Source organism: Cydia pomonella, chromosome 1 (assembly GCF_033807575.1).
Source record: "Cydia pomonella isolate Wapato2018A chromosome 1, ilCydPomo1, whole genome shotgun sequence".
NCBI lineage: Eukaryota > Metazoa > Arthropoda > Insecta > Lepidoptera > Tortricidae > Cydia > Cydia pomonella.
Window position 1 is genome coordinate 4409409 of NC_084703.1, and position 15121 is coordinate 4424529.

A 15121-nucleotide genomic window follows, 5' to 3' on the forward strand; every position below is an offset into this window, starting at 1 on the left:
GCGTTTGCGTTAAGTCTCATTTTGTATAGGATTATGAGGTTCCAAAACGTCCCGCTTGGCGCGCTCTTTCGAAATCCAATACAAAATGAGACTAAACGCAAACGCGTACGTCACGTTTGGAAATCGAATTTATTTACACTAGGGGTACAGTTCTTATGACTATTTACTTTAATATCCCAATCCAAAGTGTCCAAACACGAGGAAGTTTTCAAGTTTATCTCACATATGCTAAATAGGTAATTTAGTAAAATGTAGAAATTTATTACGAATAAGATAATAGAACATATAAATCACAAACTGTATCCTAAAAATAAAAAAATTAGGTGCCTAAATTGAATCTGTCTTTGCTTATGTCATATCTGTGTCTCAGACACTTACCACCTCGCCGAAAACGAGCTGGTCCTCGAATGCCGCATCCGCGGGCAGCCGCTTCCCACCATAACCTGGCTGAAAGACGACCGACCAATCACCGACGACCGGTACCAGGCCTACTACCTCGCCGATGGAGTCTGCCGGATAGCTATAAGTCGTCCGGTACCAGAGGACAGCGGGAAGTATACCTGTAAGGCGGAGAATTCGGTCTGGTGCGATCAGATCACGCATGCCGTCAGTTTTACTGGTAAGATTTTGACATTTTTCTTTCTGTATATTTCTTTCGTGAATGCCCCACCTAACTCCTCGCCGTTTTTAAACGGCGGATCGTTACAATTTGACTGCGACATATTCACTAAATACAAAGATTATAGCAAATCCACCTGTCCTATATACATTTCATTTAACTATTTGTTGTTTTTGTTTATATTAAATATGTGTAGTGTGTCAAACGAGTAAGTGGGTTTATGTATCTACCTTTAGGGTATTCGAAATGAGTGCCCGATGCTCCCCACCCCCTCACATTACTAATTCATAGATTTTTTTAAAGTGAAAACTTCTTTAGCGGCGCTGTGCACTTTTTGTGATGGGGAAAAAATGTTAAATCCGCGTCAGGGCGTCAGGTGTCACGTAACCGTCAGATTGGAAATTCGTAAGACGGACACGTGACGTCATGGTGACGTGCAAATTGAATGTCATCGAAGCCTATTTACTTTTGATAAATCGTATCTCATTCAAGTGTGACATTTTATTTACTTCATAATGAAAGTGCTGTCATAACGGTTAAAGGTTTAATCTTTTTTAATTGTGTTGTATTTTATCTTTGTGTTGTTGGGTGTCCATGATTGGAGATACTCAAATTTTTCCTTACCAAAAAGTTAAATAACAAAAAAGAAGGGTGATTGTTTTACTTAATATGATGGTGAACGATTCATTAACATTTACTGATTGTGTAGGCTGTAGTTCTCCTCACGTCTCATGAATTACTCTGTATATGTTATATATTACTTAACACTAAAATTCGCATTTCAAAATATTTTCCACACTCAATTTTATTAACATAGTTATAATAGAGAATTATCTTTTTTTATAAAACTGCTACTCAATTTCTCCAAAATATCAAAAATGCACAACGTTAATATACGTTACTGTTAATACGCTTTCACTTCTGCCGGCACTCCCGGAGTGTAACCAGTTGTTTTTTTAGTCTATATTTTATCTGAATTATAAATTAGTATTAGCTTTCGGAAACATATAATTATAAACTTACGCCTTATCACAGATGGCAGATAGTTTATTTTCCAAGTAGGCATATTACAATGCGCTTATGAACGTCAAATAAAGCTACGCCGGCTCCAACCCTACACCTCTGACATAAGAATATTTAAATCCCTCCTAAATTGTAGGAGGATGTCCCAGTATGGAACCGGCAAAAAACTCGGCGGGACACATCTTGTAACTAACATAGAATTGAAATTTTTAATTACAATTTATATGGAATGAAAAAAAAAATCAATAACATACAGTAGGTACATTCATTTAGAAATTTGATGTACTAGATTACTAATGCAGGACGTTATCATTGTCCAACATCCCTATCCATAATATAATCGCTTATTTTATAGTATGCTTGCGAAATGAGTTTTTGCTTAACAGTTTCGAATGTAGAGTCAAGCTCTGTGTCATTTTTTGGTATCTCGTTATAGAATTTTGTGCGAAACGGTCGACGGCATATGATGCTGATAACTGAACTAAATTATTGATGATATTTGCCTGAGAGCTGTTGCTAGTTACCACAGTATTCAAAATATTGTATCAATAACACGTCTCGAGTTATGAGGTAGTGCCCAAACCTCCCGACTGCCCGATGCTCCCCTATAGTTCGTGTCATGGATGACAATGACGCGCAAATTTGTCAAATCTAACCTTTAATTACACGCCAATACGAGTCAAGGCACGCGTCTTCATGAATGGCACGATCTATACCTCCCCTACATATTAAGTTATATACTTAATATAATATTTTTTCATTTTAAGAACAAAAACAATACTCTAGTCTTAATAGATGTTAGTCAAAGAAAAACATAGTTTCCGATAAAAGTTCGCATAAAAACTACTAATTATAATTAATTACATTTTGTAAGACTTCATTTCTCCCTATTCTTTAAAAAACCTTCCATTGCATGTTCAAGGAGAGTTATTTATAAAACATCGGACTTAATTATTTTCTCCGATTGATCCCGAGAAAATGTGAAACCATTTACTAATTAATATAAAAAAAGTTCCGACGCGAATATCTTAACGACTTGTTTACTGAAAACTTTGATGACGGTATATACATAGTGTTTTCTTTAGGTTTCGATAACGGCCCAAATAATATGGGATTGCCTAGATTCAACGGGCATTAGTAATGAAATTTAAAGGGAAACCATAAAAGATCATCGATGTGGCACTCAAAAAGGGCCAACAATACCACAACATTAAGATAAAGATAGTTTATTATTCAAGTAGGCATATTACAATGCGCTTATGAACGTTAAATAAAGCTACACCAGCTCTAACCCTACACCTCTGACCCAATAATAAATATAATATAATAGGTTTCTATCATTAAGGCATATCGATGTTCTAAGATAGTACATTGTGCAACGAGGGGGGTAAGTGAAATTCTGGATACGAGGGTGGTAATTCCCGACAGCCGCAGGCTGGAGGGAATTAAAGACCTGACTTTGCAATATTCTTACCCCCGGAGTTACACACAATGTTTTATCACACACTTACGAAGAAAACACTAAATTTAAAGCGAAATAATTCTTAAATACGGTGACATATCAAACATTCGTCCGCCATTTTGTAATTTCTTGGCAGGGAGGTATCGAAGGCACAGACCTATTCGGCATTCAGCCACGATTGAAAATGATGTAAACTCATTTATGCTACTTGGTTTGTATGAATAAGCGACATAATTTAGAAATAAATTATAAGTCCCTAGGGAGTTATAGCTTTTTTATCACAATCCATAACTCCCGTGGGAACAAAATAGGTATTTGCCTTCAGCACACCTGCATGAAATAAGATCTTTTTCGTGCAAGTGTGATGAGGTTTAAGTGTCAAATGAACCTGATAGATTTGAGAGCCGCCATAGAACGTTTTCACAGTGTCATAATAATTTTACTTTTTTAATCTAATGCCAATGACGTAGTAAATGTGAAAAGGTTTCACAGTGGGACTGGTATCAAGTTGTTCGGTAGTACTTGCAGCGGTACTACCCCCCTAACGCAACGCACACAGAGTTTAGTAGTGACCCCTGTAGGTAGTTGCAGGTCTATAGAATACGGTGACCGCTTACCATCAGGCGGGCCGTATGCTTTACCACCAACGTGGCATTAAAAAGGCCCATAGATTGATATACATTGCAATAATAAAAATCTTAAAAGCCAAATATTACTTCGGCGACACAGTTTTCTGTTGTAATGCATGTTCTGGTGTAGGATTCGGTAGATTCCCACGGAACCGCCGAAATACCACACTCTTCGGCCAGAAGTCTGCGCTCGCGATGGTTAAACGACAATACAAGACAATTACAAGTTTCCCCCTTGTAAAACAAACTATTTTTCAGGTAAAGAAACTCGTCTGAGCCCCAACATCCAGACAATCGAGCGTTCCCGCTTCACCCGGCAAGCCATGGAGTCCCGCCGTCCCCATTTCACCAACGTCCTCACCGACTACAAGGTCGCTCGTGGGGGCACTATAGGTCTCCAAGTCGAAATCCGAGGATGCCCCACAAGAGTCGAATGGCTCAGAGAAGGGAAATCTGTGACAGATGTGTATAGAAATGCTAAGACTTATGTGGAGCAAGGATTATATACGCTAGCTTTATCTGATGTCACTGACAAGGAGTCGGGTCTATACACGTGCAGAGCATGGAGTATGCATGGGAATGTGGATATGAATGCCGCGATAACGGTGGTCCATCCTGAGTTAGACGGGAAACCGGCTATAATTGTTGGAAGACCTGAGAAAGATGTGTTGATATCGGTGGGGGAGGACTTGAATATTTCTTTCAGGGTGCAAGGGGAACCGAAGCCTAAAGGTAAGTCAAAGCTATTTATATTTTTAGTGTGACTCTAGGCCACTATTATTTGTAGTTCAATATTTGAATGTATGTTTGGGTCAAATCATGCAACCTAAATTACACTCACTTTCATCATTCGATTAAGTTCAAACTTCACATACTATGGAAGTTGGGTGACAATTCAATATTTTGGTACCATCGAGCTGATCTGATGATGGACATGGACTCTGTGAAAAAAAAACGCAACCTTGCCTCGATATATTAGTTGCCTGTCGAAAGAAAAGTCAGCGATAAAAGCTTGCATCCAAAATGTTTTCTTCCAAATATTTTAAACTTGGGTTTGTTCGCAGTTGTCTTCATGAAAGGCACCCGTGACATCACCAACAGCCAACGGGTCTGCAAAATGACATCCGACGACTATGTTAAGTTTACCGTCAAGAGATCTGTGGTATCTGACGCTGGCACGTACTGCATCCTGGCGAGGAACGCGTATGGGTGTGATCGCGCGTTCGTCACAGTTGTGGTAAGTTTACTAGCAAAAATAATCAAGTAAGATCAATGTGTGAAGACCGTCAATCAGATTTATTTATTTAATCGTATGGCGATATAGTCACATAGGCAAAATTATACATACACAGTATTATTTATAAGGCAACATCCAAGTTTTGCAACCATTGCACAGCATCGGGCGTCAAGTCTAATAGATCATCCGGGCTACCCGAGTATGCGCGGAGTGGGCACCGCTGGATGATGTGCTCCATAGTCTGGTCCTCGATGCCGCAGTCGCATAGCGCGGAGTCTCTCCAACCCCACTTATGCCGGAAGAAGTTGCATCGTCCGTGCCCGGTTCTTAAGCGGTTTAAGCGACACCATAGTTTCCTAGGAAGGTCGGTCATCAGATAAGACCGTCTACATGTTCTTTCGCCGTTTCTAACTCTTGGGTGTGCACACATACTCTACCATTTTATCCTAACGAGATATTTGGCATGGTTACGTGTCACGCAAGCAACAACACGCCATGTAATACTAGCGGGATTTTGTAATTAAGTAGTGTTCTGTTCCCGTATCCGATAGCAAGTGTTAACACATATTTAATTAATCACTATACAGCATCAGGAAGAACCCCGCATGAGTAAGTTTTTGTTAATAACTATAGAATGTAGCACGTTCAATACTTATAATTTGCATCTAAATTTCGCCGCAAAAAGTGCCTGAAGCTTACACTGAAAAAAATAAATAGCCGAACTGGTTTTGTAACTTTACTAAATAACTAAACTACGGTTATAAGAAAATAAACTTTGCATAAATTTACAAAACTTATTTTGTAGTGTATAATAAATACCTGAACACTGATAGCCAAACACGGTTTTGTAACATATAACACATAGTTCGCAAGTCCCAATTTTTGTGTAAACAGTAACCAAAATGTTTGTTACAGTTATGCAAACATTTCTTTCAGTGTAGTTACTTCTGCGATGTTCTTTCTAGTGCTTAAAATGAAGTACAGCACTGGTACATGATGTACGTGAGTGTAAAGGTCCTTTTTAAATTTTTCTTAAATAACTCATAAACGGTAGCCCGTAGTAAATAATGTTCTGATACATAAGTAATGTACATAAAATTTTCTACAAAAAATCTAGAATAATGATTTAATGAGATAAGGAGGAAAGCAGATGGACAATAAAGACGCTGGTGCATACAATTCCTGCTTTACAGCAGCCGCATCTCACCCTATACCCAAAGAATGTTTATTTTTTTATGGTAGAAAATCTTATGTAGATTACTTACGATTTCAATTTTACATTCAGATTTTTATCTCGTCAAAAATTTGTATGACGTGAAAATGACATAACATTATAGAAAAAATAAATATCTGCCAATAAGGATCACCATGTATAAAGAAAACGTATCATTAAATAAAATATAAATTAAGTTAAATTTAAAATAGAAGTCGATGTAAACAATGTTGGGTCGTCAAAACAATGTCAAATAAAAGAAAATACATTAAGAAAATGTATTTTTTAAGATACAATTGAATAAGAAATAAAATTACATTACAAATTCAATTTCATGTACTCATTTACAGAGTACAGAGGGTTATCCAACAAAAGGTTAAGGCTAACCTTACGTTTTGATACATTCTAGTGGTTACTTTTTTCATTTGTAGTCTGCCTCTTTCGCGCTCATGAAATGTTCGTATAATGGCTTCCCTTTTGCATATTTTATGTAATTATCTTTAAGCTAAGTGCCCTTCTAAATCTGTGGAATATCCTGGCTATATCTCTCATATTGCACAATGTAACAATTTTCCAATATGTATGTCATATTAGATGTTGCCCACGACATTGTCCGCGTGGAATTATTTCCCGGAACACACTTTCAACCCCTTTTAACCAAATTACGGGCTGAATTCTCATAAGCACTAAAATTATTTTTGTTCTTTCTAATATTTTCTCTTCCTACTAATTTCAAGTCCATACTTAAATCGTTCCCGTTATAAACTTTCAACCCATTTCTAACCCTATTAGGGGATGAATTTTCAAAAAGACTTAACTTTTTTGTATTATATGAAAATGTCTTATTACGAATTTTCAAGACTTCGAAGTTCCTTATCTTGATCCCTATACAAACTTTCATCAATTTGATTCATGAAAGTTTGTATGAAAAATTATATTCACCCAAATATTGTATAAGTAACTATGGTTATCTTTTGGAAACAATGGATAATCGATCACTCATAGCTCATAACCATAACCACCATGTCGTCAGGGGGCCTAGCCAAGATGGCAATAAATGACTTTTCGTAGCATCTGTTATCCCGATACATTTTAGTGTTCCGTATTCAACTAGGAACCCTTATAGTTTCGCCATGTCCGTCTGTCCGTCCGTTCACGCCTTTGCTCCGTGTTCCTTAGTGCTAGAAAGCTGTAATTTATCATTAATACATTAATCATGCATGGCGATAGAATGGTAGAATAAAAACTAGAAAAAAAAATTTTTTTTAGAGTACCTCAAATAAAAAATGATTTTTTCTGAAAAAAATATTCACTGCCACCCAATGATGTGGGGTATCGTTGAATAGGTCTTTTAATTATATTTTTTTTTTTGATAAAGTGAATATTTTTGGAAATTATTGTACCGAAAGAAAAAAAAAGTGAAACTAACTTTTGAACCATGGCTGGAAGAAATATGAAAAAAAACTTGAAATAACAAGTACTTTCAATGAAAACTATAGCGAATATGATCAGTCTAGCCATTTTTGAATTATTGCAAAAAGTCTTCTCTTAGTAAAAAGACGTACAAAGCGCTGTGAAGGTACTCCCTTATGCGGTGTAGGTGTCCCGCCGGGCACAGATGGGAATAGGAGTGCATAAAGATCATTCACATCTGTACCTGTCTCTTGTATGGCGGTGGTCACGTGGGGCGGGCACAGGTGAGAATACATCCCTTATGCTTATAATGTACCTGATACTTATTATTAGCTTGATACCCCATTTAGCTTATTTTGACAGAATGGTATCTACGGAACCCTATATTGAGCATGGCCCGTTTGGCGTTTGCCATACTTGCCTGTATCAAACAAAAAAAGTTAATGTATTTGACATGATATCGCCACGAATTACAAATATTGTTGTTCTTACGGTGCTTTTCAATCCCATTGTGGTCGAGTACGCGTGGAGAAACTGAGGGGTACTTTTTGTCCACCAGGCTATAATTGCCTCTGCAGCTAAACAGTTGTTTATAAAAAAAAACAAATGGCCATATACAATGTTTTTAATATAAGTAATATTGCATTGTAATATATAATAGTAGATACTAAAATCAACAGTATGCAATTAAGAACTAAATCTCATTAAATTAAGTATTTATGGCTATAAATGCATAATTATATGATAAAATAGACAACCGAAAACTTAAAATTGCTTCATTACCGAATTTGTATCACAAATACGTCTATATACATTATTTTAACCTAATCTTACTAAGATTTTAAACACACATTATTGGACCACCAATACGTTATCTATGTTAAAAAACTACCACACATTCTCGAAGAGAAATCGTAAAACAATGCCTACCTATATGGGATCTATGGACTTGGTAACTCTCTATCTGTTTAAAAACCCTTAAATAAGTTTTTCTCATGTTCTTTGGTCACCTGGACAAGCATAGAGCAAGGAACTGTCGTCATGTACTCATTATGCGTTGTAGACACTCCTATAATAGTGCATTCCACCTCTTCCCTTGCATTATTTGAATCCGCGTTCATAGTCATTGCACGCATCACAGACACGGCTACAGAGCATGGCATTCTACCCGTGACAGTTCGGTTAGAATTATTTATAGACAGAGTACAATTAACTAAATCTTCGTGGATAGGATTCGTCAGCTTCCCGTTGTCATAATATTGCCGGCCAGCTCGCGTATTCCATAATGCTAAGCTTGATAACAGTGTACCGACTCCAATACCGTCCGGCGTGTCTTTTGTTGCTGGATTTCTCGCTAGCTTATTCTCTGGTAAATGAGGAACAAAGAAAGTCTTCTTTGTAACTTTAACGGGAGTTGTTGGTTTACTGGTCGACCCTGAAGTTGTGCTGTGTGTTGGATGCTCGTCGACCGTTCCGTAGTTCCCGGGATCGTAGTTGGGGTACACGGATATTGGAGCGTCACGACGCCGCTCCTCAACAAACTTAGGGTGTTCTAATTCTTCAATGATATCTGTCAGGGGATAGCTGATGTTAATTTGTGAAGACGCGTCTCTTACAGGTCGCGATTTGGGTTTTTGGGTTTCTTGGTTGTTTGAAGCTTGAAATGTCGCATTATCTGATGAAAGGTGGCTGCTATTCAGCGAAGACTCATTCTTAAGGTAGATGGTTTTAGCGTCTACATTTTCATACTTTAACGCCGATCCATTCCCTATACCAGCAATATTTTTTAGTTTAGAAGACAGATCTCTAGGATGAATCGCATGTGTCTTTTGTGTCTGCGGACCACCGAAGGCAGGTAGTAGTCTCTCAGCAGCAGGATCTAACTGCCGAAGTACCGGAGCGTTAGCCAGATTCTCCGGGACAGCTAATTTAACATGTTGGCCGTAAGGAGTCACGATACGGCTGCTTTTTTTGCCCAAGCGCTTTCTTACTATCGGGTAGCGACGTGCTTCGCAAACGGTGTTTAATATCAGGAGAGTTACAAGTATTTTAGATTTCATCTCCAGAACTGTCTTCCTTCTTGCTTAAGTATGTTTTTGCTGAGTTCTTAGTCTTGTCAGTAAGTTTAAAAGTAGATATTCATTACCTTGATGGTGACTGTCGGTGGACGATGGTCGGTGGTAGACTGACTGTTGTCTGCGTGAAGCGAGAACTCGTCAGTTTGAGTTGTCCATAACACAGATACCGAATTAAACACTGTTAACGCTGCATCGCTGTACAGGGTGGAGCGGAACAATTAATTAGTATGGGAAGACATACCGGCTATCTTAAAGTAATATATACCGAGAATATAACTTTTTTGCTTGGATTTTTAACACAAAGTTTTGATCTTAGCCTAGCAAAATCAAAAAAATTCGTCGTACAGTGGAGTTATTAAATCAGTATACATTTTTTTAATTTTGTTGCAAAGGATTAAGGTCTTCACCTTAATACTTTGCAAATGTAGACATATTTATGAAGTAGACTTTACCGTCGACGGTAAGTTTTATGGAGTTAACGTTTTATTACTTGTTTTAACCACGGCAAAAAGAAGAATAATGATATTGTCCTAATTTAGAAACAAAAAATAAACTTCTTCATATATATAGAAAACAGTTGCATTGCGTTTTGATAAAAGGTTAGATGGTGATTTAACTACTAATAAAAATTAGATACGTTATCGTGATTTTTTTTCCATCAAGCCAACTTTAACCTTTTAAGATGTTGCTTGGAGTCTGTTTCAATGAGTTTTTTGCTTAGCATTTGCCCTTGATTAAAACGTGTAAAAATTCATTACAAAAACTACAATTTTGCATTAGCCAGGTCGAAATTCTTTTAGTTGTCTAGTTTTGGACCACTATGTCCACGCTTGTATTTCTGTATTTTATCAAAAAAAAAGATGAATGCTATTGCATGTCTTTTCAGCTGTAAATTACATTTACCATGAAAGAAATTTATAACTTAATTTCTCTGTCACAAATTTTTGGGGGCAAAAATTTTGGCCCAGCACCTTCGTAAAAATGGTAAAGTAAGCACTGTGTTACCTTTCAACACGCCCTGTATAAGCGCGATGGCCGTTTGGGTCATCTGAGTAAGGATATATGTAAACTATCGGCCGGCTCACCGTCTTTATATCATCAGGAGGCGCATTCTGTTCATAATAACCGGTTATCAATTTGATCTGGATAATTTAACAATATCTGCCGTTTCTGGTTGAAGAGCCACTATAGACACTGACAGATTCCATAACAAATTCAGATCATTCTCATATAAATAAATATTTTTTTATTATTATTATAGGACACACCACAGTAAGCTCAATAAGGCTTGTGTTGCGGGTACTTAGACAACGATAAATATAATATATAAATATTTATAAATACTTAAATACATAGAAAACACCCATGACTCAGGAACAAATATCCATGCTCATCACACGACTAAATGCCCTTACTAGGATTTGAACCCGGGACCATCAGCTTCATAGGTAGGGTCACTACCCACTAGGCCAAATCGGTCGTCGCTATGTTAACGACACTAATCATGGCACATTTAAGAGAAAATTTGGAGTATTATTGATATTTCACCGATATCTGTAAAATTTCTACCGCTTTATGCTTTAAAAGTTGAATGTCCATTGTCCTTTATGTTTTCTATGTATTTAATGAAAGCTACTGCAATGATTTCAATATTATCAACCAATTAAAACTATGGTTTTTTGCTCTAGTCATGGGATATATGGCGCTATTAATTTTCAGACTATAAAATATCAATGAAAAATTTAACTTAAACAGCTCTTTGGCTCTTGTTTATGATAAAATGTTGCCAGCGATTAAGAACTGATGGTAAATACTTGTTTTACAGGATTTGTCTATACCATCCCATTACTGGTGCCTGTTCCATTGTAGGGTGTTTACTAAAACCTGTTATTACAATCGGAATACGCCCCAATTTCGATTTATACCACTCCAATTACGAGGACAGATGTAGTATAAAATAAACCCGAAGAACATTTTTATAACAAAACCTGATACCTAAGTACAGTCAAAGAATTTAATTTCGGTACCGTTTCGTACCTAGTAATCTAACATAAACTAGTTTACCTAGTGAAAACGCGTTTTCACTGATTCGATGCGGAAAACTAGTTTTAACCAGAAACGCGTTTTCACTAAAAACAGTATTGGCAGTATGCTTCCATTTTTATCGCTATGCCCGTCACTTTCGCACTTACATACTTGTTAGAACGTGACAGGTATGGTGACAAATGATAAAGAGCCGACCATCTTGGCCCTACTGGTTTATACGATAACATATACATTACAACATTATTATTAAGGTTCATTTGTTCCAGGTGCGACAGAGAGCGTCGTCAGAGAACTTGATTTCGGACTGGACGTATCCGTTGGATGACTCCGCCATTTCTTACGGCAGTCGGAATTATGACAGTAAGTAAATACCACCAAGATGACCATTAGTTTTAACTTAATTTCTTAAGCACACTAAAAAAATCATTATTATACTTAAAATTATGTTATTAGTTTATATAATGTAAAATGTGTCTGCGTTGCTCCAAAATTCGAAGTATGAAAATTTTCTAGTTTATTAGTTATTAGCGATTATCAAAATTCCCCAATTGTTGAAGTTTTCTAACGCACCTTTATTTTATAGGGTGTTTACTTTAAAGTCCGTTAATTCAAGGGTACATCCCTGAGATTAAATGAAGTAATTTTCTCGATGATACCGGTATTCTAATTAACTTCATTTTGGATAATCAATGATTTATTTTATCTGATAAGGCCCCTACGAGCGTGTACACTTGCCTTACGGTCTGTTTACATTTAGATTAGTATTTAGTATGAGTTTATACATTTCCTACTAAACGCAAGTACTATCTCGGACGATCGATATTCGAAATGTCATTGATATGTCATAGTTTTCTTTTGTTTGGTGGATTTAAATATAATGTCCGTGTTACAATAACGATATTAATCACGAAAAAAAAACTGCGCTGTTCAGTTTTCTCAAATTTACTTAGCCATACCCTGAAGTTAACTTCCTAAGACCTAGAAGCAATTGTTTTGTTTTTGAATTTGGAACCCTTAGTTACATAATAAAAGTTCAAAATAGATTTTGGAATATGTACAAAAAATTGTACTCAGTGTCTTAGTGAGTCAAACAAAAACACCGTGTATTACTGTTGATACCTGTCTAAGATTTTAACTGCCTAACACATCGCCAAATTGGCATCAAATCCCTAATTCGCTATCGGAAACCAATAACACTGGCACAAAAATAGCTGGCAGATGATCAAGTTTATCATAAGGTCACATTATATTTGTTCTAGCTGTGCCGCGTATACCGAGCGAGCCCAGTGTCGTAGACGGTGGTAACAACTGGGTCTCGCTAGCCTGGCCGAAACCGGACACGACCACCCCTGTCCTTGCTTATAAAGTTGAGAGCTGGTTGCTTGGCAAAGAAGGAGGCGCGCGTTGGACCGAACTGGGAATAACCCCGAGAAATTGCTTTGATGTATTTAATTTAAAGCAAGGAGAACAGTACCACTTTAGAGTGACTTTAAGAAACCGCTACGGCTGGGGTGAATCCGTCCAAACCTCGACACCTATAGGAATTGGCTTGGCTGGCGACCGTCCAGAGTTCGTAGACATATTACCAGGACAATTGAAAGTCCTCATTGGAACGACGGCAGACCTGAGCTGCAGCGTTAAAGGCAAGCCTGTACCTGAGGTTGTTTGGATGAGGAATGGTCAGGAGATTGAAGACGAGCGAATGAAGGCTTCCTTCAACGGTTACGACTGTCGCCTGGTGATCAGTGATATCAGGGAGGAGGATGAGGCCAGGTATAGCTGTGAGGCCAGCAACGAGCACGGGCGGTCGTCGACGTACGCTCGGCTGTCGGTCGTCACGGATAAACTTTTGTGGGAAGCTGATGCGAAACTGAAAAGGTATGTTGATATTTAAGTCTTTTTAAACTAACCCTTTAACCGCCGTAGTCTGATATTATAAGACAATATCCAGCTCATTTCGCCCCAGTCTGACAACCGGTACCGGTGGCGACACGAACACGCTTGGTGAAAAATTCTAAGCGGTTAAAAGGTTAATTATGAGGAGCTAAACCTGACATGTAGAGTTTACAGGTTTCGAAATTTATATAATTAACAATTAGCATCAAAAGTAGCGGATCAGCCTACGCATAAAACATCTACCATTCTCTAATAAACAAACAAAAGAAAATGTCTTTGTAAGTAGAACAATTGGACTGTGCCAGATACTTTGGATTGCGAACTGTATAGATATATCCCTATTTATAAAAGTATTTAAGGATGCTAGATACTTTTAGCGCGTTGTTTCTTCCGCTACTAAATGATGATGCGGGCTAAACATCGAACCCCTCAATTTTTGTTGTCCCTGAAATAGGTCGATATTGTCTACCTATAGACGACGAGGTAAAAACTTTACTAAAAGCCTTTCTTGCGTGAACTGTGTACAGTTTGAAGAAAAAACGCATTAGCACAATAAAATCTAAAAACGTTTATTATAGGTTGTACATAAATATTTAAAGAAAAACGGTTACACTCGCGTAAATTATTCGTCGCTACACATGACATGACACCAGGACATGTTTCGAACCCATCCGTCCGTCATCCGTCAGCCGTCGCACTCAAGCCTGAGAAAGGACCCCGATGGATTCAAAACATGTCGCCAATAGCGACCAATAATTTAAGTGAATGTAACCGTTTTTATTTAAACATTGTAATGGATGTCACACGACATATTAATAACTTACTACATCACGAAAATTATAAATTGTCACCTTTTGTCCGGATTTATCAACTGTGTGGATTCGAAGTTTTGAAATGTACAGTTAGCGGCAGAGAGAGGTGACCCCCCTGCTTACAATCGGTTTATGCAGAGGGTTAGGCGGGGTGGGGGGGTCACCAGTCTCTGCAGCTGACTCTACTTCTGTGATAAACTCTATTGTATATTCATGAGATTCATGAGCGAGGCCACAAATACGAAGACTCCTGACGTCTGACCGATTCACCGTCCTTATATAATTCAATACGTACAATCGATTTATACTTAACATGTTGTGTAGTTTGCAACATTATTTATTTAATAAAACTTTATATTTAACATGATGACATGGTAAACAAAAGATGAACAGTGAACAATTTTTCACATCTTGACTGCGGCCGTTGCCAAGCCGTTTTAGAAGTAAACAAGTAGTATATGCAAACACGTAAGATTATTATTGTTATACCTTTATGTTTATGCACAATGTTACATTTATAAATGTGTAAAGCAAAGGTTCAAAAACAAGCATAAACCCATACGTTATATTACAAATTTCAAACATAGAATGTCTATTTTGAACACTTTACTCACACATTCAACAGGTAGTGTTTTTACCTAAACCTTTAAAATGGTGTCTGTCACTTTTAAACTACAGAGTCACTGTTGAGAA

The 15121-nt window shown here is 37.4% G+C and overlaps 1 protein-coding gene across 1 annotated transcript in view; it reads left to right on the forward strand.

Annotated features, from left to right (window-relative positions):
* LOC133526490 (titin homolog) overlaps positions 1–15121 on the forward strand; it is a 133290-nt gene that overhangs the window by 90129 nt on the left and 28040 nt on the right. The window contains 5 exon segments of the mRNA XM_061863146.1: positions 371–619; positions 3992–4465; positions 4798–4970; positions 11987–12080; positions 12980–13598. Coding sequence (XP_061719130.1) covers positions 371–619; positions 3992–4465; positions 4798–4970; positions 11987–12080; positions 12980–13598 — 1609 coding nt within the window.